General features: G+C 45.8%; 1 protein-coding gene across 1 annotated transcript in view; it reads right to left on the reverse strand.

Moving 5' to 3' along the window:
* Positions 1-1,499: 1,499 nt before the first annotated feature.
* Positions 1,500-26,338, reverse strand: part of BRINP1 (BMP/retinoic acid inducible neural specific 1) — a 173,265-nt gene continuing 148,426 nt past the window's right edge. Inside the window, exon 8 of the mRNA XM_047700951.1 lies at positions 1,500-5,054. Within this exon, the coding sequence (XP_047556907.1) occupies positions 3,914-5,054 (1,141 nt within the window). The 3' untranslated portion in view covers positions 1,500-3,913. The remainder of the gene's footprint in view (positions 5,055-26,338) is intronic.

The raw sequence follows: 26,338 nt of genomic DNA on the forward strand, positions 1-26,338 counted from the left end.
TGTCTAGCATATTTTTGTCCTTTTATTTTGAAACCTTCTTTCCCTTTATTTTTTAAAACTTATGTGTAGTCTGACTACCTGTCTTTCTACTCACCGGTTTTGTCCAATTACATTTATTGTGATTATCTGTATAGTAAATATTGTTATTATGTCTATGTAGCTAGCTATTTTAATTCTTTTTTCTCCCTTTTCTGCCTTTTTAGTTTTTTAATTTTAATTTTTTAAAAATGTGAACATTATACAAACTATCTATTATTTTATGGGTTAATCACTCCACACTCTCTGACTCTATGATTCCTCCCCCTGATCACTTATCACCATGTAGTGGATCCGTATTATTCTCCCTTTCTTTCCACAGAACAGAAACTAGGAGAAAATTTTTGTCATTGAGGTAACTTTATCAGCATAGGAAACCCAACAAGATACTTTTACATTAAAAATTATATTCTTGGATTTGAATAATCCCAAAGCCTCTTTTCTTTCGTTATGTCCATTTATTTTACTTCCCAATCATTCTTCCACTTTGTGACATGCAGTCTCTGTACAACTACGATTTTAATCATTGAAGGGAGCCTTGCTGTTAGTGTGACCTCTTCTTGCCCTCCTCTTTGAAGGGGGCAGATATGCCAGGGTCCAGAATTTTCCAATGATTTTATTTGATAGCTAATTAATGGCTTTCTGCAGTTTCCATGGCAATGCCACGCTTTGCTGCTAAGGCTTATCCAAATGGGCATTCTGTTCACTCTTTTGCCTTAGCATCAGCATATTAATCGGACACCATAGGTCCTTGGTTGCTGCATCAAATTGGTAAGACACTAATTGAATTAAAATCTCAGTTGAAGGCTTCAGGCTTCTCTTCCTCTCAGCTGGAGAGGAACCTTATTAGCTCAAAGGGCCAGACCCAAGCAGGAGACATTGGAAAATCCACAGAACTTTGTGTCCTTTTATATAGCAAAGTATTTTTCTTTTGCCTTTGAATAAATATTTTGATGTCTGAATCTTTCTCTCTCCTTGAAAATTTCTCTATTTTCCTGATCTTTCCAATCATGGGACATTGCTGTGTTCTCTTTGAAATATGAAGTGATGCAGTCAGTATTTTCAAGGTGAAGGGAAGAGGATTTTCCTGCACATAGAACTGGTGAAGTCTGGGAATGAACTCAGGTGGAAGGCCCTAACAGAATTGTGATTAAGGATTAAGCAGCATAATGCCTCTGAAGATCGCTTAGTGATCTGTTAAGTGCGAGTATAGGGGTTCCTATAGCATGAGTTCTTGAAGTGCTTGGAAGGTAGAGATGAAAGGAAAGATGAAAGGAAAAAAGGAAGAGAGGCCACTGAGAGGTGGTCAGTCTTAAATTCATTTAGCAGGTCATTATTTCCACTTCTCATACAGACTTAAAATCCTCACTGTCCTTGTTAGGCTTCCCATTTAAAACCACAGTTTTAAAGCTGTTAACTGACCCTCAAGTGTACCATGCATATTTATCCTTTGTATAAATATTTTGCATTTTCTCTTCCTTTGGCCCTTCTTCTTGCTATTTGCCCAACTCTGATTCACTTCAACACTCAGAATAAACATGCCCACATAAAGCTTTGGCCAACCCCATTAAGAGAGAAAATAACTTCTCCAGGGATTCTCTCCATGTGTCTGACCCCACGATAGCACTCATCATGGTGTACTGTAATTATTATTTATTTTTTCAATTTGGTTCATATGTCTGTATTTTTCATTAATTTGTGAGTGGTACAAAAGTATAGACCATGTCCTTACAAATTTTTATTTCTCTGACATACCCCATTCATCTAATAGGCATTGAAGAGATGTTTGATGGTTTGCCAACCTTCTGCAAAATCTTATGCTTGAAGAATATCTGTGATGTGATCTCTGGCATGAAAGGATTTCTAGTCTAAATGAACAATGAATCCTCAAAAGCTGAGGTCCAAAAACCTGTGTGCATGTGAAATGCAAGTTACTGTTAAAGTCATTATCAGAATTTATGCTAATTCATGCTAAAAACTGGACACTAAAGTTGGAATTTACCACTACCCCCCAAAAAAGACTTAATCCCCCCAACTCACCGCCAACACACACACACACACATACATAAACACACACTAGGTAATTCTTTACTTCTAAACTATATTAGGGATGGTGTAATCTTTGAGTCGTATTATCACAGACTGTGGTGACCCCTGAGATAGGTCTTTGTATTGTATCCAGGAGAGCATTAACTTGAGAGAGAAATTCACATTCCAAAACTGGAGCCAGGGAGTGGAAGGTATGCAAAGGCTGGCCAACGTATGGAAGAACAATCTAATAACTAGATTTGTTTTATAACACAAAATGGAATGAACATTATTGTTCCCTTTCAGCAGAAGAGGAATTCAAGGAACGTGGAAGAGCTAATTAGCTTCCTGTCGCTGGAATGGTCAAGCCAGTAAATGGCGGTGATCTCCCTAAGATGATGAGAAGGAGATTTGGACTGGACAGAAGTTTAAACCAGAGGAATTCCATTTTTTTCTTTTGACCCTGAAATTGGTGATCCTATTTCTCTGACAATACAGAAACGAAGATTTGGATGTTCAGAAGAACCTCTAGCAAGTACCACCTCACCAAAAAGATAAACGTAGAGATATTGAAGGCTAAGAAGTGGTATCCGTCCAAATCCTCTACAGGAGTGCTCTGAAATGACTTTTCTTTCTTGAGTTTCTCCTTTCAATTTAACTACGAAGTCCCAAAACAAGGCCTCTCACCTTCATAGATGCCAAGGAAACAGCAGTGTTATAATTTGTGTGTTTACATGCTGTGTGTGTGTGTGTGTGTGTGTGTGTGTGTGTGTGTTCGTTCTGAGTTTATCAAAGGATCATTTTTTTCCCATACTTATTTGGGGAAGTCTGCCTGGTAGGGCAATGCCATATTAGAACTGACCCCATTTTAGTTTATTGTGGTTATTGATTTTTATTTAAACAAAACTTTAATATGTAAAGGACTTCTAGGAAATCTGAGACCATTTCTTTTTAGAGAGAGTAGGTGAGAGGGGTTTTTCAATTGAAAGAAAAAAAGCTATCAAAACAACCTGAGACGGAAAAATGCTTCATCCCCTGGCAGTGTAGCTGGAGGAGAAACCACAAAGTGGCTGGCGTGATTTAGAAGGAGGAGCGCTGCCAAGGGGGTCAGAAGGCGGAGTTCAAATCCTTATTCAGGCCGTAGCTATGTGTGGCCATGGGCATGCCATTTTCTCTCCGTGCCTATTTCACAAACTAAATCAAGGAGTGTGACAGCAGATATCTGAGGGCCCTTATTGTTTTCACACCCTGTGATGATGTATCTGTTTCTTCCCTGCAAACCCCCTTACTGTCCTGCTTCAAACAGCTTCAGTTTATTCAGAATGGGTAAGAGCACGGTCATCACATCCCCACCCCTGTGCAAGAATGAGTCAAAAGAACCACAGTAATTAGGCATAGAGAGGGAAGAAATCATAACCCAAGAAATATCTTTATCTATGTCCATTTCCTCCCACAAGGAAAAATGGCAGTGTCGGTTGTACATTACATATATCTCTCTTTCTTTTTAGCATTTAATCTTAGCACCTGCACAGCAGAGATCTTGGCAATTCATTGCATATGCTCTCCCCTTCTCCCCCCACAATACAGCACCTGAGGCCTAAGAAGCAACCCCTCCAAGCTCCTCCAAAGGCTGAGACCCTTCTTCATGACAGAGTATAGAGATAACAAACATGCCCGACGATTTTATACAGTTGCTAGAACGTTTTCGTTTCCAACGAATGAAGACTCTTCCTCCTTTTCTTTGAATATTAATTACATTTTACAAACTTGTGTTGTGTTTTGTTCTGCTTTGCTTTGTTCTGTTACGTTTGTACAACAAAAGGGAAAGCCCACGGCAAGGAGTCTCAGGTTAACAGAGCTTGGCTGTCATCTGGTCCGACTGTTTGAGGATCTCGGTGTTGTAGAGGTCCAAGGCGTGGTTCACCCTGATGATCTCGCTGTTGGTCAGTTTCAGCCGGTGCTTCAGCATACAGGAGAACAAGTCCAGCTGGGGCTTCCCTGGGGCCACAGGAGGGGCCAGGCGATTAATTCGGTCCCGAATATCCAACAAGAGGAGCATCACAGACGAAGAGGAATAGAACTGGCCACCTTGCGTGTAGGACTGGTTGACCTGCTGCACGGCGCTGCGAAGGAGGTCGGCGTTGAACCGCAGGCTGTACCCAAACACCTGCACATCCGAGATCTTGATGTAGAACTGCCTCTTGGAGGGGTCGGACAGGTCCACGGGGCCCTGGCCAGTCTCGTTTCGCAGGAGGGTGGGTAGCCGAGTCCGACTACGTAGGTAGATGTGGACCGTCTCGAAAAACGTTTTCCACCGATTGCCCAGCAAGAGAGTCCAGTTGTAGCACTGGCTATTCTGGAGACGAACCTTCTCCCAGCGCGGGTAGCCGAATTCCCCGAAGGGCATGTTCCAGCCCTCGGAGTGGCTCCCGCTGAAGGGGTTGACATAGACAAAGAACATGGGGTCCAGGCTGCTGTTGCGCATCTGGCAGATGCGCATGGACATGCCGATCACCATGTGGATGAAGTCCATGCGGTTCTTGTTGCTCTTGAGCGTGAGGGACATGCGCTTGCGCCACCGCGGATCGAAGAACGTGTCGAGGCGGATCTCGTTGCTGATGAAGGTGGTGTGGACGTAGAGGCGCGAGTCCATCTTCTGCAACAGGTACTTCAGCTCCAGGTCCTGGAAGTCCAGGTCGGTCTCGAAGCTGATGAACTGCTCGCTCCGCTCCGAGTCCACGTTCTGGGGTTCGCAGCGGCCGCGGTAGAGCTTGTAGCCCTTGTTGCAGGAGCCGCAGAGCGAGATGTTGGCCAGGCTGCACATGGCGCAGCTGTTGTTCCCGCCTATGATGCAGGGGATGGGGCGCTGGCACAGCGTGGTGCTGCCGTGGCACACGCAGCTCCTCTGGCTCTCTAGGAAGGTTCCCCAAAACCCGTTCTCGTTGCAGTAGAGAAGCGACTGGACCCTCGCGAGCCACTGCTGAATTGTCCTGGGGGATAGAAGGAAAATGGAGACTGTTAGCCACCGGGGGTGGGCTGGAATAAGTGTTCTTTGGGGTCCCTCCAGCTCCAGGATTCTGCTATACAGTAGCCCCAAAGGAGTTGGATCCAGGAAATTAGAGTGTCCGAACTCAAAACACCCCTGCCAGATCAAAGCAGATCACAAAAATCAGCCACGGAGAAGAACTCAGGGGTTTGTGTGTTTGATGGGCATCACGTGTTTCAGCCCCCTTCCCAGATTCTGCCCAGGAGGTAATATGACATCCGACCACTTCGAACAAAAACAAATTATAGTCTGTTACTCTAGAGACCACCTGGTGCTTCCACATTGATGATCTTACATGATCCTCACACGTAAGAAAGACCTCATCGCCCCCTTCTGCCCCCGCGCTCCAAACTCTCGGTTCAGTGGGACTTGCATCACAGCACGGGTCTCTAGGATCTCCCTTCCTCACGGCCCCTCAGCACTTTTACAAACACTACCCAAGCCTGTCCCCTGGTTCCCGCCACCGAAACGTTCCAGTGAAGATAGATACGAGATCAGATAAGCAGCAGCAGCAGAATAGGGAAAAATATGGAAGGCAGTCAGCTCAGTGGCCTCTCATCTTTCCTCATTTCTGTGCGAGTCATCTCTTGGCCATCTTCCATGCTACAAAGAATCCCTTATATGTGTCTGGCACTTTTTACCCTGCATAGGGCACATCCGCTTCCATTCTCTCACTTGAGCCTCACAACAACACCCTGAAAATAGCTTGGGACTTGAGGTCAGTCAGAGATTGCTTTAAGTCCCGGCTTCTCCACTCAGGAGCTGAGGCGGTGCCGGGCGTTTTCGTTCACCTCCCTAATTGTCACTACCATGCAGGACTGTGGTGAGGACAAGAATTTTTATGCCAAGCCTTCTCCCCAAACCCAAGTGGTATTAAGGACTCAATAAAAGTTAATTCTTATTATTCCTGCAAGGGGACTCTCAGCTCCATTTTACAGATATGGTGAGAGAAGCTCAGAGGTGACGTGAAGGACCCAAAGCCATACGGTGAGGGAGTGGAGAAGTCTCCTGGCTCATTACTATTCGTTTGTTTTGTTTTGTTTTGTTTTGTTTTGTTTTTAAATCTGTGGAGAGGGCACGGATTGCATGTAGCACTGGGTGTGGTGCAAAAACAATGAATACTGTTACGCTGAAAAAAAAAAAAAAAAATCTGTGTCAAGCAAGAGGCCAGAAAGTCTGTCTTCAGGCCACAGTGTGCTGTGGTAATGTTGATGACGACAGTGATGGCGGCGATGGCAGAGGTTCGTGATCTCCATTTTAGGAGCCTAGGAAGAGAAGCCCTCCTGCATCGGACTGCCTGGGGTAGGAGAGGTCAGCAAAACCTCAACCGTACTGCCTGCACCCTGGAGCCACAGCCACCAAGACTGTGCTCCGAGATGGGGGCAGGAGAGCCTGAGAGTGAAGAGCAGGTGCATTGGCCCAAGCAGAACCGAGTTCAAAGCTCAGTCCTGTAACCAGGGACAAGTCACTTCATGCCTCTGAGTCTCAGTATCCACATCCGAAATGAGAGTGATGATGAAGCTCACCTTCAGCAGTGGTGGGGTCGGGGGGAGAGGACCGTGTGAGATGATATTTAAAGCATTCAGCACGGAGCCTGGCATAGCTCAATTATTAAACAGATAATAATAATAATAATCACTCTCATCCCAGAGAATAAGCTATTCCTTTGAAGGCACTGAGACACTCTCAGGGATTTCACTCTCTCTCTGGAGTTTGAGGGAAACCATTTTATTCTATGGGACATTTGAAAGTGGATAGCGTTGACACGGCTTCCCAGAACGCTCTGCTTTAAATGAGTTCCTTATCAACTGAGAGAAAATGGAGGAATAATTAGCGCACTCCTTGAAGCTGCTCTGCCTTTTAAATCCACGGAACCACCCGCCCCTGGCAGTGAAACCTCCCTCCTGGCGTTCTGAGCACGGTGGGGAGACACCTGCTCTCCCTGTCCGCTTCCCCTCCGGGCTGGAAGGCCTGAGAGGGAGAGACCCGCCCTCCCCTGAGCGGCTCAGCCCCCAGCATGGATCTCCCACTGTTTGCGACATGAATGAATGCTTGCTGAATGACTGAACCACAAAAATTAATATTTTCCTTGTATTTGTCATTAAAAAAACACACACAAAAAAACAAAAAAACCGACGTCTCTTTTCTCCCCTCCGGGCTGCAGTGTTCGTTCTTGATACCGCCCACCCGCATGGCTCCAGGCGTCCCCAGCCTCTGCTTCACGAGACCAATCCTATTACAGCCTGGAGAACAGCAGCAGGCCCAGCCTTCAGGAAACGGAGCTGGAATAACAATGAGCCCCGTGGCTCCCACCTCCCCAACCAGAACATTGACTGAATATTGGCTCTGAGTCATCTGATATTTTTGTGAGCCGCAGGGGCCCGCCACACGTCTCTGATTGCACGGTTCCATCTGACGAGAGCGTCATTCCAAAATGCCTCTTTCAAATGGCCCACACTTGCCCCTGTCACTCCCTCTCCAAGTGACAGGACAGTACCCCATTTAGAGCTCCTCTGTTCCCATCTGCGAGGCATTCTATAACCCCGTCGAGCGCCCCCTTTCTCGTGTCTTATCATTGGGACCCTTTGTCAGCCGTGCAGCCCCCACTCCTTGAATCAATGCCTCATTGTGGCCGAGCCCTCAGAATCCTTGGTTGGGGGAGAGAAAAAGATGAAAGTCCCCGGTGATGATGCCACAAGCGAAGGGGCTAGTGGCGAATTAGGATTCCAGGCCTGTCGCACAGGAGGGATTGGGGACAGAGGGCCTCTGAGGCGCATCAGCGAGCTGCGTGGCACCTGCATCTCCTGACCTCAGAATAATCATGAGGTTGTGGGCTATATCAAAGAAGGCATTAATGATCCAGCCAGAGGACTTAGAACGAGGCCGCGTGCAGGGGGAGGGGGGCAGGGAGCGTGAGGCTCAGGGGCAGGAGGAAAGGGAACAGGGAGGAGGGAGGTGGAGCACAGGGAAGGGTGGTGAGAGGAGAACCTGCCTGGGTGCTGGAGACTGTGGGGGCGACCGTGGAGCCTGACCTAGATGGGCAGAGCACAGACATGCAGAAGCTTAGCCGAGCCTTCATTTGTCCTAACTCATAGGCTCAGGGAACGTGGACACTGGGCGGGCCACCTGAGGGCAACTCAGCTTTTGCTGAGAAGCGGGGACTGGGTGTTGGAGACGGGGAACAGGGTCACTAGTGAGAGCCCTGATTCCCAAGCTCAGCCAACTGTCTTTGACTTTTCCATCCTTCCTTTTGTGGAGAAGAGCAAAACAAGAAAGACAAGCTCATTCCAGTGTTTTGTGGGTTTGTTCTTGACATAAGCAACTTCTGGTAATGAGGAATTTGCTTTACCCAGACCAAGCTCCTACACCTTCTCCATCTCCAGCCAGTGGTCTGGGTAGTGATCATGGATATTCAGAAACATGGCGATGCTCCCCGGCACAGAGCACCCACAACCAGCCAAGGGACCGGGCGGCTTACAACTGGGGAGCCCTCGCCGTCCTGCAGGCATTGTGCCGGAGGCTGTGGAGCAGCCCGCGGGAGCAGCTGAGTCACAGACGGAGACACTGAGCTCTCGAGGATCGAGACCCACAGAGTCACTCCATGCTCCCATCCCACACCCTCTAACCCCCCACCACCGCGCATCGTGCTGAGTACCATAACGGGAAATTACAACGATGCGGCAAGAAGAAGAAGGACACAGGCCACGAGAAGAGAAGTAAACTGAAATCATGGAAAAATACTGAAAGTTGGAGGGTGTGAAGGGCCTATTATCACATTCCTCACTTCCTCTGGACCTGCCAGGTTCCTTCTCGTCCATTCACAGATAATTGGAGCTCACCGACAAGTGCTCGGGGAGAGGCTGGGGACCAGGGGTAGGAGGGACTGTGATCTATAAATACCATTTCCCAGGCTCGCTGGTGACAGCCTGCCTCAGCCCTGGGAACAGAGGAGCGGCTTAATAGGCCAGCTCCAGAGGGGAGGGTCGCACAAAAGGCTGACACAGCCCCACTGCAAGGCAGCCGGTGCGAGCCAGAGAGGACCAAGTTTTTAAATGTTTTCCTCTGTCCCTGGGGATCCAGAGCCTCTTCCTTTTGCAGCTAGAGATGAACTCCAATACCTCCAAATCAGCATCTTTCTGTTGGATGTGATTTCGATTCATTCTGATCAGGGGAGGGTCGGGGAGGGGTATGGAGGGCAGGGAGGAGAGGAGGAAGGAGGTGAGGGCAGCAAGCAGCATTTTTATTTCCAAATCCGGAAAACCTTGAAACCTGATTGGTGGGCTCCCTCCGAGGGCCACGTGCAGCAGGGTAGACCTCAGAAGCAGAAAACCTTCCAGAAGAAGGCTGGGAAATGTTTGGCTTCTTCACCTTTAGACCTGAACACGGAGACTTTGGGGCTTAGGTGAAGAATCACGGTTTCCTGAGTACTTTCTACGTTGTGGCTATTTTCCTCCTATCCTCACATCAACCCCCTGAGATAGGATGACTTTGTGATTTTCATTCTCCTGAGAGGACACTGAAGGCCAGAGAGGGACTGTGACTTTCCCATGGTCACACAGCATGGATGTACAGATCAGAGCTCGGGATGTCTGGATCCAAAGCCAGTGTTCCTTCCAATCCCTGGTGTACTTTCCTTACCCTCTACAACCCAGGCTGGAGGACAGGCTAGGCTCCCGGCCATGCTCCCCCACAGGCCTCCATCTCTGCCTCAGCCAGGATTTCCTGGCGACCTGACAGGTCTCCCAGTGACACAGCTGGAGTCGCTTGTCATTCGGAGGACAGAGGCTCTGCCACCCAGGGCTTCCCATCAGAGCCTTCAAAGACACACACCTCCCTTTCAGAACCACCCGGGTGGGGAGCCCAGGCTGGGATTCCTAATTCAAGCAAACTCCCCGCTGATTTTAATTGGAGGTTTTGCCTAAGACAGGAATGTAGTGCGGGGCCAGTGGCATTTTAGGGAAGATCACACAAACCGAGTGCCAAGAAGAGAGGGGAGAAAGAGATCTAGGCTAAAATAGAAAACTATAATCCATAACTCTTGTTTGCCTACCAGGAGTGTTTATTTAAAGGGGGAGAGGAAATGAAAAAAATGAAATTGGGGTTCTAAATTATTCTTTTATTTATGCCCTGTGCTTCTTCCTTGACATTTCTTTGACACTGTAATGGGTGTCTGAGTAATTCCATGATCCTCCGCAAAATCTACACTCTGTAGATGGTAGACTAGACTGGGAAGGCAAACAGTTGTTTCTAGTCTTCTGATGATGCACTGTTTTTTGGTGGTGTTGTGTGGGACTATACGTGTGTGCATTTGTATGCGAGTGCACATGCACGTGTGTGCATGTGCATGTGTGTTAAAAGCAGGGTGCTGATAAAAATGAGTGTGTCAATGACAGAATGTTCAGGGCTCAACTGTAGGAAACCTTCATTTATGGACGTGCTCGAGGGAATTAAGTGGTCATCAGACCCACTCTGTGTTCCTTATTTTCCCCCATAAATATTAAGCTTTTAAGCATTCCCCTCGTTGAGTTTCAATCATTGCCTTAATAACCTGTTTTCCTTGCTTGTCTGGGTCCTTCACATGATGTCAGAGCCTCATGGAACGAATGGCTCACAGCCATAAAGAAGGAAAGACCAAGAGAAGAATTTGGTAGTCCTTTGTCATGATGAAGATGCCTTTTAGTTTGGAATCATGGAAGAAGTAATAGGTCTGATTTACAGAGGACAGAGGTAGAGGGTAGAAGAAGGAGGAATGGGGAGAACAGCCCTGTGAAAAGGCAGTGAAGTCTTTAAAATCAGGTTGTCAGGAGCTTAATCGGGGAGGATTATGAGACAATTTTTGCAATTACACAGTTCTGTGTCTGGAAGGAGGTGACAGGTAACATCGGCTGCATATTCAAATCCAGCATTTTGCTCTGGGGCATGGATGTGTTGGAGGCAAGTGAAGCAAGGACCTGGAAGCCTGTCTGGGGCTGAAAGAAAGGCTGACAGCACGGGCAGCTCACAGGGGAGTAGTCAGGCAGAAGAATGAGACACGTAGGCCCAAAGGCTAGAAAGTAAAAAGGGGCTGATTGGGTCTAATGGACTAAAGTCCAGTCATGAAGCACCATGCTGGTTATCTCCATCAGTGAGTAGGGCAGGGACACAGAGCCATCACAGGGGTGGGAGTCAGCTAGTTAAATAAAGCCTGGACCCTGCTCTACTGCTGTTTGCTGTTGGATATTTGACCTTGCTGTGTGACCTTGGATAAGTCACTTGACCTCTTTGATTCTCAGTTTCCTCATCGGTCAAATGGGGAAGGTAACACCCACAGCACGCTTTGTCTTCAGAGCTGGAATCAGTAACACAAAACTCCCAGGAGGTTTGCCGTGCAAGCCCGTTGACAGACCCTTAACCGTTATTGTTACTGAGGGCAAAGAACAAGTAACTGCATTGTATAAATGCTCCAGGTAAAAATATTCCTCTTGGTTACTAAAACAGCTCAGTTGATTATAGCTTAATACCCTCGTCACTCTGGTTACTCACCCTCCATAGTCCTAATGAATGCTGTCACTGTGATGCCTGAAGAAAAGGCAAGACATGGGCTTTGGAGTCAGGCAAGATTGGGTATTGAATCATAGCTCTGCTGCTCATTATTTAACCTTTGGCTAATTGCTTGTCCTTCCAAAGTTTCTGTTTTCTTAACTACAGAATGGAGTAATAATACAGTACGTTTGAAAATCAGGTAAGACGGTAGGTTTTCTCCCGAAAACAAACTATGGTGTTTCTCTGGCTCGCACAGAAAATGGCACCTTTGAAATAAGTAATTATAGATGATAAATCCAGGGACAGAGTTCAGTAAGTGTCACTGGGTCAATTGGATACTGACATAAAAACAGCAAAAAGAACAAAACCTCTTCCTGACACCTAATCTCTTATGTACCCCCGAATCATAAACAGATGAATTACAGATCTAAATGGGAAAAGTAGTAAAATAATAATAACTACCAACATCAACCAAACAGCTTCGTTAGAAGAAAACATAGGGAGACATTATGATGGTATTGGAGGAAACAGAGATTTTTTTTTTTTAAGCTCACCATAAAGGAAAAAAAAATGATTAATAGGGATATATTAAGATAAAATATATCCATCAAAAGATACCATTCGAAGAATAAAATGGCAACCCTTCATTAGAGAGTAGATTTGCAATACCTCTGGCCAATCAAAGACTGTATTTATCATGTATAAGGAACTCCTACCCTAGTTGGATGCTGGGCTGGTCAGGGGGCTCCTAGGGCTGCTCTTTAAATCAGAGTAGATGCGACTTGAGAATGCACTCGTTAGACTATTTAATATATGTAATTTGTCCCAGAAATAAAGAAAAAAAAAACTACAAAGTGGTAAGAAGATATCTGATAATCAGAAGGGAACATAGGCAAACGAGCTGAACAGGCACTTCATAAAAGAGGACATTTAAAAGACCAATAAGTACATGTAACTCCACTTCATTAGTCCTCAGGACAATGCCAATTAAAACTCCGACGAGATACATGCTTCGGCAGGATAGCTAAAGGAATTGAAAAAAGACGGGTACTGCTAAGTATGAGCGAAAGAATGTGGAGCAAGGGAGACTCTCTCGTGCTATTGGCAGGAAAGAAAATTGGTTCAGCGAATTCGGAAAACTGAAAGTAACTACTTGAGCAGATATCTGGTATAAAAAGAAGAAAAACTGAGCCACAGTGAGTGGGGCAGTGAACAGCAGCTCCCCCAGGGAGCAGGCTGGGCGTGCCCCGTGGAGGACACGGGGGGGGGGGGGGGGGCTCTGCAGTGCTCATAACAGGGGCTTTTTATTTTTTATCTGGGTGCTGCTGGTGGCATGTGTGAACTCATCTCGTGAAAATTCATCTTCCCGTACAGTTACGATCTTTTCAGCTTTCTACAGGTCTATGATACTTCACTAAAGCACTGATTTAAAAAAACGTCCTTTAAAACAACCAGAATTACACGATGAAAGCAGTAGCCCTTTGCATTTTTATGTCACTTTTAAACTTCCTAAAACTCTGCTTTTTGGTGCTCTAACTTGATCTGCACAACTCTCCCTTACCATGGTTTGGGTTGAGAGGGGATCCTGCATCTCATTTTATTTTATTTTTTTTTATTTACTTTTTTAAATAAGTCTTTATTTATTTGACAGAGATCACAAGTAGGCAGAGAGGCTGGCAGAGAGAGGAGGAAGAAGGCTCCCTGCTGAGCAGAGAGCCCGATGCGGAGCTTGATCCCAGGACCCCTGGGATCATGACCTGAGCCGAAGGCAGAGGCTTTAACCCACTGAGCCACCCAGGCGCCCTGCATCTCATTTTAATGATAGGAACAACTCAGCTCAGGGAGGGGACGTGACTTGCAGCAGGTCACCAGTGAGTCGTCACATCGCTGGGATTATAATTCGCCCATTGTGAGCTTGCTGGCCAAGTGGGAGGGCGGACGTGGGGAGGTGAATTGGAAGTGTCTCTGAAGGGGGGTAGGAAGGAGCTATGCACGGATACAGTAAGAACTTCGTTCTATTTCTGACTCAGTCCTCTGAGCTTCTAGATTCTATTCTGAACAGGAAGCCACTTCTGAGCCCCAGGGAGGGGGAAAAAAAAAAGGAAAGAAAAAAACCTAAAAACAACAGAAAGGGTCTGAAGATGCTTATTTTTTTGCCTTACGTCAGCTGAGTGAGTCAACTACCCTACTTGCTACAACTGCGGAATGACAAACAGGACTCAGAGCGGAGATCTGCCTCGTAGTGTTGGTTAGAACGAACCCTGCCCATCCCTCCTGGGGAAACCAGCTGGCCGACGCATCTCCCGGCCCGTCACCCAGACCCTACACTTTTGGGTTGCTGCAGGGTTCTGCCTCACAGACTGCCTTCTTTCTACCCTCATAAATAGAAAAGAAATGCCAAAGACATTCTTAGTTAAAAGCTTCATTGCCCCATGGTTGGGAGGACACTTGGAGGCTTCTGTGACTGACAGGCAGCTGCTCTCAGCCAGCCTGGGGTTATCTGTGGGCTTGTACCTCTTCTGTAATAGGACAGTTTAATACACACTCGCAATAGGTCTTTGTCACCAAATTGCCACCCTCCCCCCCCACACACACACACAGACACACAGAAATGAGTAGGTCAGGGACTATCAAAGTAGCAATTTACTCCAGGGAGAGCTGTCTGTGGGTTTAGAGTGACAGATTTTCAGAATCCTAAAGCTGAATGATGCTTAGACCAGACGGGGTGCATGGGAAACAGAGCCCAGGCAGGTTATGTGCCTTGCTTGAAGTCACACAAGCCGTATCTGGACGCTCAGAGCCACAATCGTCCTGGAAGAGCCTCATACACGGCAGAAAGGGACCATCATACTTGGGGTGAAAATGCACAGGGGAAAAGGAAATATTCACACTCCTCAAGGATTCCTGAACACTGGATCTGAACGGTTACTAATTCCTGGAGACAGAAAGGTCAGCGTGGTCCACTAGTCTGAGTAAGTGTTTATGGAGGTCAGGTAATCACTGGAGATTGAGCTCGGTCTGGCTCATAGTAGGGCCAGGGGTTATTCCCTGTATTTCTCTGATTCTAGAACAAATACCTGGAATTATTCCATAACTGAAACTCGTAGCAGCTGGCAGAATCCTCTTTCTCCCCACTTCCAATACCCATACTGCACATTGACCAAATAATGAAATCATATTATGGAACATTCTCTCTCTTTAACCAGCTTCCAAGAAAACAAAACAACAGTAACAAAACATGCACCTTGGTTGAAACATGTAGCAAGGGGTCAGAACCTTAAGATAAATACACTAAACAACAATCATGATTGACAAAGGTTCCAAAGGGCAATTGAGTATTACAAAATGTTTCTTCACAAGGTCTCTGAAGGGTGCACCTCTCCCTTCTACTAAAATTATTACACTGCAAAAAAAAATAAATAAATAAACAAAAGTCACTACATATGATGGGTGGCTCACAGATCCTCTCAGAGACAGATCTATATTTCCTTCCCTTGAAATCTTGGCAGATTCGACCACTTTTTTGACCAATCTAAGAAGGCAGAAGCGATTTACCCTGTTTACAGACTCCGATCTCAAGGGACTTGCAGCTTCTACCTCCTGTTCTTGAAAAACTCCCTCTTGGAGCTGAGACCACTTACAAGCCACCTGACCAACCCGTGGCCACGATCCCATGAAGAAATCCTGCGTAGGGAGAAGGTGCACAGCTGAGTCCAGCCTCTGGCTACCTCTTCCAAGGTACCAGACACAGGAGTGAAGCTTTCTTGGAAGCTCCAGCCCAAGTCAGCTGCTGAATGAATACCAATGAGTGACTTCAAGTCAACTCCGTGTGGAACAGAAGAATTGCTCAGCCAGTTCGGACATGAATTGCTGACCCCTTAGATCATGAACATAATATGATGGTTGGTGCTTTAAGCCTCTAAGTTTGGGTCAATTTATTATATAGGCAATAGATATGCAAACTACTGTATAACATCAGCCCCAAAGAGAGCTGAGATGATCTCTTCCCCATTCCATTACTACCAACCGATGCTACTGTACTAGGCAGCATTCTAAATATGTCCCCTCATTCCCCAAGATTCCAGGCACTAATCTTCAGGACCTGTGCAAATAATAAGATATCTCTCCCATGATGGTGGTCTGTTATTGGGCACAGCTGACCTAAAAAATATTAATTATCTAAGTGTGCCTAATCTAATCAGGCAGAAGGCTTTCTCTCACTGTCAGCAGAACGAGAGCTCTGAGATCTGAAGCACAGGAAGGATCCATTGCACCTTCGTTCCTTTGAAGACTGGGGGAGTCCACATGCGGGGAGGTCAGAGCAAACCCTGACTAACAACCAGCAAGGAAATGGTGACCTCAGTCCTCCAACCACAATGAAGCGAATTCTGCCCACAACATGCATTGAGCTGGCGCGTGGGTTCTGGCCCAGACCGTCCCCATCTTTATGGCCACCTGTGAGGTACAAGCCAGAGATCCAGCTCTACCATGCCCAAACTCCTGACCTGTGGAAACTGTGACATAATAAATATCTTCGTTTTAAGCCTCCAAATCTGTGGTTCTTTGTTACACAGCAATACCCAACTAATACAAGCTTCTGGCCAACACACTTCTCCACTTGTTTTTGTTTTACTCTTTACTAAAATGACAGAAGACTTTGGCTGATCATGTAGATTTCCTGCTGATGATGACATTTTATGATGGAATAATTTTAGGTCATCTACCTTCCTGAGCCTCAGACCCCTAAGGTAAAGCACCCCTGGTCTTGCCTACCCTCCACCATTACCCTTCACATAGTTCCCAGCACCTAGTCAGCACTCACTACGTATTTGTTGAATGAAGGAATGAATGGATGAATAAATAAAGATTTAGCACAAAGATTAATGTACATATTCTTCGACAAGAACCAAGAACTATGCCAAAGATGGCAACAGAAGTAGTAGTATCGCAAGATGCTGGGCCAGGCATGACTTTCTGGGAGCCTTAGTTTTCTTACCTGTAAATGGGGAGACTAATCTTTGCTGTAGCTCCCCGACAGGTTATTATGTGTATGGAAGTAACAAATCATGGATGGGAAAGCCCACTGCAAAGTAAAATAACCTGTACATAAAGTATTTGTCTTAGTTTACTTTGAAAGGTTAGGAATGTCCCCAGGCCTAATGGGGTAAATTTATTCTCTAATTACACCAGAAACCGAGTACCTTCCTGCTGTTCCGTTGGCTGCTGCTGGCTTGCGGTAGTGCCACCTCCCGGCAGGAGTGGTACCTGCTGGGATGCGAAGCCATTAGCATCTGCTTCAGCAAGTGTTAGAAACTCAAGTCAAGGAAAACAAGCTAAAGGATGGGAATCTGTTGACGGGAGGGATACTTGTGGTATCACACCAAATAATCTGGGTCACTGCCTCTTCGTCTGGTGTAAAGCACTCTTTTCTAAGGCTAGGTACTGAGGAACCCAATCTCTTGAGAAACTTCAAGAAAGGGTTCTATGGTCAAATAAGTTTGAGAAACTATATTCATACGACCCCATCTTTACTGAGGGTTTTTTTCTTTTTTAAGTCAACATTTCCTAAACTTTTTCAAAGACATCACTTCATCTTCCCCCTGCCCCATCACAATATCCTATAAGATTCACTTAGGGGAATTCATTTTTGCTTCGTTTCTACTGAGTGAAGGGACACTATATTTATAGCAGTGAGGGGAATATTCTCATCCAAGGTTAGTGTAGCCCTCAGACCAGTAACCTCAGTATCATCTGGGACCTAGGAACCAGTCCACACTTGCTGAATCAGAAACTCTGGGTGTGGGGCCCAGCAATCTATCTTTCAAAAAACCCTCTAGGTGATCAGAATGACCACTCATGTTTGAGAGCCACTGCTGTGATCCACGGTTCAGTGGTAAAGCTCACGTCAACACAGGGAAGAAACAGTGAATCCTTTCACACCTGGGAGAGAAAGTCCATTGATTTTCTAGCTCATATTTCAAATGGCTAGCAGAGAACTTTTACTAAACCAGAACATTCCTTCTAATTTTTTTTTCTTCCAATAGCTACTCATCAGCTAAATGATAATATACAAACTCCATAGTTAGGTATTCAATTCCTCCATAGTTCCATCTCAACATATGTGTCTAATCTTAATAACAATGAAGAAAAATACATAAAGAGTTAATGTTTATTGACCACCTACTATATGCTAAGAACACTGCCTATATATCTTAGGTAATCTTCACAATAACTTGATGGGGAATGCCCTGTTATTATCCTATAATAAGATGATGGCACTTAGGACCAGAAAACACTGAGCACACAGCTCACCCCAGGATTTAATGCCAGACTGTCAGGTTCTAAGCCCATGCACTCATGTTCTTTTTTTTTTTCCCCCTGTTTTGTGATTTCCCACTCCGGATATAATTAATTTTACAGTCAGTTCTTGATATGTCGTTTTCTGGAATAGAAAACCATTTTCTCCATCCCAAGTGCAAAGTATCATCATCCCTCAAATTCCATCTCAAAAACTCCTTCAGCAAACAGTGTATCACTGTGGGCGGGGCAACTTGATCTGTCACTGTGAGCTGGGGGCATATGCCGGCTGCTCTCATCATGGAATCTGTGGTCAGGATGGGGAAGTCTGGGATAAAACACAATTGCAAATGTGCCAAGTGTTGGAAAAAACTGCCATGCGGGATGTAGTAAAGACATCCCGTAGGACTTCGCAAACTGGTCCTATGTTGTCTGGGCAATCATCCCTGAGAAAGGGGGTTTGATCTGAAAGTTAGAGGATGAATAGATTAGCGCAGGCAAAGAGGCGAGGGGATTCTCCAGTCTTCCCCAGTAGAAATGTATTTCTCTCCCTTCTTACCGCTACTGGCCCTCAACCTATTTTTACGATAGGAACCATAATGGAATCTCTTTTATAGGCTTGTTGTAAGGATGCAATGAGTAAATATACATAAGGCACTTAAAAACATGCCTGTGGGGCACCTGGGTGGCTCAGTGGGTTAAAGCCCCTGCCTTCGACTCAGGTCATGATCTCAGGGTCCTCGGATCAAGTCCCGCATCAGGCTCTCTGCTTGGCAGGGAGCCTGCTTCTCCCTCTCTCTCTGCCTGCCTCTCTGCCTACTTGTGATCTCTCTCTATCTCTGCCAAATAAATAAATAAAAATCTTTAATAAAATTTAAAAATGTGCCTGATATATATGTGAACTATTATTATCATTATTTTTTTCTCTTACTGTATGACCTTAAGCAAGTTGTTCCACTAACAGTGGCAAGTTAGTAGGAGTAAGAGCTTCTGTCTTAGGACAAACTGGTGTAATTGGCCTTCATGCGAGTGACCTGTCACACAGCTGACACTCTCCCTTCCATCAGATAAATGCGTGATGCTCACGGAATACTCACGACTGGTTGGTTATGAGTGGACAAAGCCCGCATGCCTCTGTTCCCTCCAAGTAACAAGCACGCTTGTTCCCACACGTGCTTAGGCCAGTTGTATTTGCCATGATTACACCATGGAAGTCGAAGTCAAATAAATCAATTAAATATGAGCTGTCTTTTCCGTGGAAACTAATTTGAATTCCATGGACTAATTCTAGAAAGACATTTGCCGGGGGGGGGGGGGGGGACAGGGAGGAATGCCATCGATTGAAATAAAGGGGAAGTACCTGAAAATGATTAGGAGGGGATGTGAAAATCTGCAAATGTTTAATTTGTTTCCTAAGAGTCTTTGAACTGTTGCTCTACTTTGAATAAACAGAAGTTAGAAATGATATACAATGACGGGTGTGGTTTATGCAAGAAAGCCAGTAAAATGTCAAACAGAATATACCAGCACCCTCAAAAAAGATTCTGGCCCTGCTTCAAAAGGCTGGCCAAGGAATATGCATGTATATATTTTAAGTTAAGATAAAATGTGTTTAGATACGTGCGGATGTATATACATTTTAGGATTCCCTATTTTTAACTTAACTTTTGCAATTAACTGACAAATTATCGGTCTCTAATTTTGTCTGATAAGGAGCCGTGGGCTTTCACACCTTACTATCTGCTAAAAGTGGCATACGTGTTCTTTTACTGATTTTCCAACATTAGGTATTATTTTTATCTCTACCATACCAATTAGAAAAGTGAAGCTCAGATACTTTAATACTGTGCCAAGTTTACATTGTTAGCAAATGTACCTTCTTCTTGGCCTATCAGACTCCAGAGTGTGAAGTCTTAGGTATCTTTTTTTTTTTTTTTAAAGATTTTATTTATTTATTTGACAGAGAGAAATCACAAGTAGGCAGAGAGGCAGGCAGAGAGAGAGGAGGAAGCAGGCTCCCCGCTGAGCAGAAAGCCCGATGTGGGGCTCGAACCCAGGACCTGGGATCATGACCTGAGCCGAAGGCAGCGGCTTAACCCACTAAGCCACCCAGGCGCCCCAGTCTTAGGTATCTTAAATCCCACTGCCTCTCTACCATATTGTCACATGCGGTCGGTCTCACGCTTTGTCTCTTCCAGGGGAAACATCTATTTCTTGAAGGCGGAAATAGTGTCCTCATCAAATATCTAGGGTTGAATACTCCGGTGCTCCTGATTATAATAATACTGTACCTGCACATTTCTTTATAAGTTACCAAGGGTTTTCACATATATCCTATAAATTGACTGGGACGTCAACTCTACGGGGTAGCTATTCTTATTATCCTGAATGTACAGATGAGGAAACAGAGGACTCGGGTACGTTTAGAGATTTGTGGAGGTCACACATGTCATAAGTAGCAGAGCAGACACTGTCAGTCTAATAAACTAAACCTGACTTCAGTTCAATAACATATAAGAAGTCCTATCCCTCTGTCCCACTGCAGGAGTCTATGAAGATTAAATCCCCAGGCAAGTAACTATAGGGTTCAGAGAGAAGAATCAAAACCAGTGTGGAGACTGAGGGTCATCATAATAAGGCTAACAATTATCTTGGTCACCAGAATCTTTCCATAGACACCAATTAAACACCGTGTGGAGCAGGAGATATGTTAAAAGCTGACATGGGTTCAGAAGCTACGGCCCCAGGATTGGAGCCTGAGGTGGACGCTCCCAAGAGATTTTCATCTCAACAATGCATAATTACATTGTGCTTGGCGAAGGCCCGGACTGCTGGGTCAAGGCCATGTGAATCTGAGAAGTAAAAATAAACCAAAGACCAAGAGTCATCGGAAAATGCCAATAATTATACCGCCCGCCCTCAAGTTAAAACCATGGATCTGCTTTGCCTTACAACACTCTAACCTCTGCACAAATCAGGTGACAGCACGCCGCAAAGAAACACCAAATCACACTGACATTAACTACCTACTCCGCATTAGGGATTTTTCTTCATCTCAGTGAATTTCATAGACTTTGGGATGAGCCTATTTTTGTCCCCCTTTTGTTTCTTTGTTTTTTTTTTCTCTTTTTCTTCAATAGGGTACATTTCACAAAGTCTCATATGAAGCAAGAAATACTTTCAGTATTTGGATCCAGGTCAGCTGAAGACAATCTCCATCTGCAGTTTCCATCTGACCATAGTGCTGGGACTGTCACAGTCTGAGAGCTTCAGTTTTAATCCTGGTGTGTTCACGAATCCCCTGGGTGACCTTAGACAAGTCACGTCACCCCTTCGGGCCTCAGTTTCCTCACTTATGAATGAGGAAGACAATCTAATCCTACCCAGTATATGTGGAAATATCTTTATATTATTTATATGGAAACGGGACACCATTGTAAAATATTATGTTGCCATGCCTTTGGGACCCCATTCCAGGTAGAAAATAATTCGTTTGTCCATTCAGCGAACAACGCTTTTTGAATAGCTACTGTGAGCCGATTCCCATGCCAGGAAATGAGGGTGTTCAAGTGGTCAAGAACGTGGGTTCACACACTTGTCCGGTGCTGACAGTCTCATAAGATGGACAGGTGTTAATAAATAGATAAGCAAAGGTATTATTGTAAACTGAAGTTTGGGGCTTCGTTTGGGAAGTCAGGATGTTAGCAAAGCATGTCAAACAGGTCCTGACACCCGTTTAGTGCAAGGACCATAGCAACTGCAGTGGAGGAAAAGGAGAGAACATTCCAGGTAGAGGGAAGAGCCTCTGTGAAGCCCTACAGAGTAGGAGAAGCAAATGCGTTGAGGGAAATGAAAGGTTAGTGGGGTTACAGCCGTGTCATCCAAGAAGAGGCACGCAACAGAGAGCCAGGAGGTAGACAGGGGTCAGATCGTGGTAGACCTGTAGGTCAATTTAAGATTTTGCTCTTCCTCCTAAGAGCAGAGATTAGTTACCAAACAAAGGCTTTAAGCAAGGGTGCCACAAGATGGAATTTGCTTCTTATATCATCATTCTGACATTCAACCATTCAATGACATTCAATCATTCTCGTGGAACATAGACTGGAAAGTGGGTACAACAGATTCTGGGAGACACAGTTAAATGGCCATTGGAGGGGCACCTGGGTAGCTCAGTCGGCTAAGCCTCTGCCTTTGGCTCAGGTCATGACCTCAGCGTCCTGGGTCCGAGCCCCACATTGGACTCCCTGCTCAGTGGGGAGCCTGCTTTTCCCTCTCCCTCTCCTGCTCCCCCTTCTTGTGCTTTCTCTTGTCCTGTCAAATAAATAAGTAAAATCTCAAAAAAAAAAAAAAAGACCATTGTAATTTGGAGCTAAAGATCTTAGTTTGAACTACAGGCTACTCATTAAAACTGACTAGGACTTAATTACTGAACTTAAATCAACATTTTGGAGTTGAACTGTGGTTCTCTCAATCTCTCTGAGTGATATTTCTCCTCCACTTGGGCAAGACCTCAAGGTAACGGAGTCCAGTTGTTTTCAAATTGTTGAAGGAGAAAAGATGCTGTTATTTTCCCAAGTGAGCTCTAATTCAGACTTCCCATAAAGAACATGGGTAAAAAACAGCCCTAGTGAAAGGTGAGGTGTCACCGTTCACTGCTCAGCCTGCACTTGTCCCTGCAAGGCACATGTTTTAGACCTGGTGTCTTCTGGAGCATCTGCTACAGACCCATTATGGATTTAATGTGTCCAATACAAGCCCATACAGGGCATACTATGGCCCATACAGGCCCATAAGGGCAGAGCCGCGACCTGAACTCAGGTCCCGTGGTTCAAAGGTGTGTCCTTTTCAAAAGCACACCCTTCCGCTAAATAATGTTTTGAGGACAAATGCCCTGTTGCTTGTTTCTTTAAGTGACTTCCAGTGTCTGGTGTTGGGCTGGGAGGCCAGGTGGGCAGTCAACATTTGTGGAATTGCATAGACGTCTGCTGAATTCAGCACTGGCCAAGCTCATTTTCTGCTGCTTTATTCTTGCCTTTCTCCCTTCTTCCCTCCTTTCCTTCCTACCTTCCTCTTCCCATCCCCCCTTTCTCCCTCTCTCTTCACATCTCTCTGTCCTCCTTCCCTTCTTTGCAAGGACAGTGGGGTGATTTCCAACACCATGCAGTTTGTATGTAGGCAGGGGATCTGAATGTCTTAGACCATCACCTTCGGCAACAGGTAGGAGAGCCCAGAGGTTATGGGAAAGACCGCCAGGGTTTGAATCCTGCCTCTTACTGGCGGTGTGATTTTCAGCAAGTCCGTTAACATCTCTGTGCCTTAACTTCCCTACTCATAAAAAGGGATGATTTACTGCTGCCAGATAAAGTTACCTGGGCCCCAGAATTGATGATTCAGTGTTCCACAGCTGGGGCCATTTCCTAAATCTCAGCACACTACGTTCCAGGCTATGAAATTCTAATCTTAATCCATCACCATCCCCATGACCTTAACGAGCTAATCCTGCCTTTGGCATCATCATACACCCAAACCATGGTGCCCTAACCAAACACAGCTGCCTCCCTTTGCCGCTGCACACCGCGCAGGACCTGCACATGGCTCTTGACCAGCAAGACAACCAATGAGACAGCAAGACAATCCCGCTCTTGCCACTTACCCGCCCTGTGACCTCGTGCAGGTTAATTATATCTCTGCCTCATCAGTTTCCGCATCTATAAGTCAAATCCAATGGCATCAAATTTGTAGAGATAGTATGAGGACTAGATGACATATTTTATATGTAATATGTCATCATTACCAACACTTAGACTTATTAAGTATTACCACGGCCTAAGTAACTTACATGCAAAATAATCAGTACCTCGTAAAAATAACTGGAAGGAAAATAGCTGTTACGTATTGTAGATTTTCCATGTGCCAGACAGTGTTCCAAGCATTTTATGTGGGTTAAAGCATCTAATCTTCAAAACAGCCTTAGGAGGTTGGCGCTCTTACTAGCACCCTTTCACACATGAGAAAACTGAGGCTCAAAACCGGTGCTAACTTCCCGAGGGTTGCAGGGTAAGCAGCTGACCAGTGTGGGCTTTGAACCCAGGCAGTCTGACTCTAGAATCTTTATACTTAGTCAGCTCTCCTGCTTGTTATAATAGCTGCTCAGTAAGAGGCTGTTATGGTTTTATAATTAATCTTGTTTGCCCTATATATAAGATGGCCACCTCTAGCTCTATTTATACTCAATTTATCTCCAAAAAAAGATTTCCTCTGCCCCCAAAGACCCATACCCCCCACCCCAATATTCACTCCCTTGAATCCAGGCTGGACTTTGGCCCATAGAATATGGCGGAAGGGACTCAGTCTGACATCCAGAGCTAAGACATAAGAAGTCATACAGCTTCCTTCTGGTCTGAAGATGCTGTCGTGCTGCCAGAAGCCTGGGCCACATGGACAGGGCACGTGTAGGCAGTCTGCCCGGGAGCCTCAGCTGAACTCCCAGCAGTCTGCCAGCTGTGGGCGTGAGTCATCTCGGATGTCCAGTCCAGTCAAGCCCTCAGAGGAGCCCAGACCCGGCCGACTTCAGATAACCCCAGCTGTGCCCCCGTGAACCTACAGAATCCTGAGAGTTGATAACAAAGTGTTGTTTTGAGCCACTAAGTCCTGGGGTGAGTCTGTTGGCAGTAATGGATCACCAGAATGCCCCCTTTGCTCTCCAGCCCCGTGTGAAGGTTCCAGGATGCCTTAAAACTAAGCCCCAATTATCTAGACTTGACCTACCACTTAATTTTACAGGTAAACACCTCTTTGAAGTAACAGTAAAAATAATTAACACTTATTGACCTTGTGTATATTATTAAACTCTCTGTGCCTCAATTCCTTTACCTGTAAAATAGACCTAGTAAGGCAGCAAAAATACCTACTTCCTAAGGCTGCATCGAGGAGGAAATGAGCTAATTCATCTAAGGTGCTTTGAACAGTGCCTGGCTTTTAGAAAACATATATAAAGTGATAGCACTCTCTTTCTCTACCCCCAACCCCTCTCTTAATGGAGCAAGGCATTTTATAGGTTTTTAAAAATTGTTCGATCTTCGTCCTCATATTGAACCCAAAGGCAAGTGTTATTAACCCTTGTTGTCAGGGAGGTGCAGGGACTTCCAGAGAGCCTCATGGTGAATGATGGAGCCATGATGTGGACCGCAGTCCGTGTGGGGTTAAAGCCCTGTGCCCTGTCCCTCTCCCACCCCTGCCTCAACAGCGCCACCCCCTGCGATGCACGCAAGCATCCGGGACACATGGGAGCGATGGCATCTGCTTGGTGGACTCCTCTCCTCTGGAGCTGGGCTCACAGACTAATTACAGCAGAGCAGTGGCCTCATTTGCAAACTCTAGCTCGCTCAGCTCAGGTGGCCCAAGGTGCCCTGTGTTAGCACCTTTGTGTGACACCACTCCGTGGCGGGGAGGTGCCCTGCCTGCTGGTGTGAGAAACACTCATTAAAGACTCCGATTCGGATGTCAGGAAGCCGCTCACAGCCAGCAAGGAGGTTCAGCTCTCCTGGGAAGGCTTCAGAGGAATCCACGCGGTGCCGAGTTCCCGTGCCTGGCACCCCCCAGTACCCGGCATTCAATAGTTGTTAAATGAACATAATTGACTGACTTGCCCAGGTGGAATTCTAGACATCCTCTCCAGGTGAGTAGTGGAGGGATGCTGTGATTAGGGCAAGTTTTCTCATCTCGGGAGGAGAGACGGCAACACTGTGAGCTGTGTTTGAAGGTGCTGGTGGCGGAGGGACATTTCTGGCTTGACAGCTAGCGCGGGAAGAGATGGGGACATCTGCTCTCGGAACAGGGAAGTGATTGGCTGAAGGTCACACAGCTCGCTGATGGGAAGGCAAGATCTCGATCTAGCCCCCTAATTCTGTGGGGTGTTCCTCCCTTTCCTCTGCTTCACAAAGGGACTTTGAAGAAGTAACTAAGTTAAAATTAGGTCATTGAAGGGAGCCTCAACCCAGTAGGACTGGTGTCTTTCTAAGAAGAGACTGGGACACAGAGATGCACAGAGGGAATGTCACGTGAGGACACAGGGAGAAGGTGGCCATGTACAACCACAAAGAGAGGACTGAGAAGACACCAGCTCTGCTGACATATCAGTCTCAGACTTCCAGCCTCCAGAACTATGAGAAAATAAATTTCTGGTGTCTAAACCACTCAGTCTGTGGTACTTTCCTATGACAGCCCTGTCAAGCTAATTTTATGTATACATGGAGCTTTTCGTGATTGATACTAGAACCCTTCCTCTGAACGACATCCTTCACAGCATGGTTTACCTTGCTTGGCTCCGCCCCCCCGCCCCCCCCACCGTGTCCGAGGCAGGTCACGTGACAGAAGCCCACCTGAAATCTCCTTTAGGCTCTCGCTCAC

The sequence above is a fragment of the Lutra lutra genome, chromosome 13, assembly GCF_902655055.1.
Source record: "Lutra lutra chromosome 13, mLutLut1.2, whole genome shotgun sequence".
In the NCBI taxonomy this organism is placed as follows: Eukaryota; Metazoa; Chordata; class Mammalia; order Carnivora; family Mustelidae; genus Lutra; species Lutra lutra.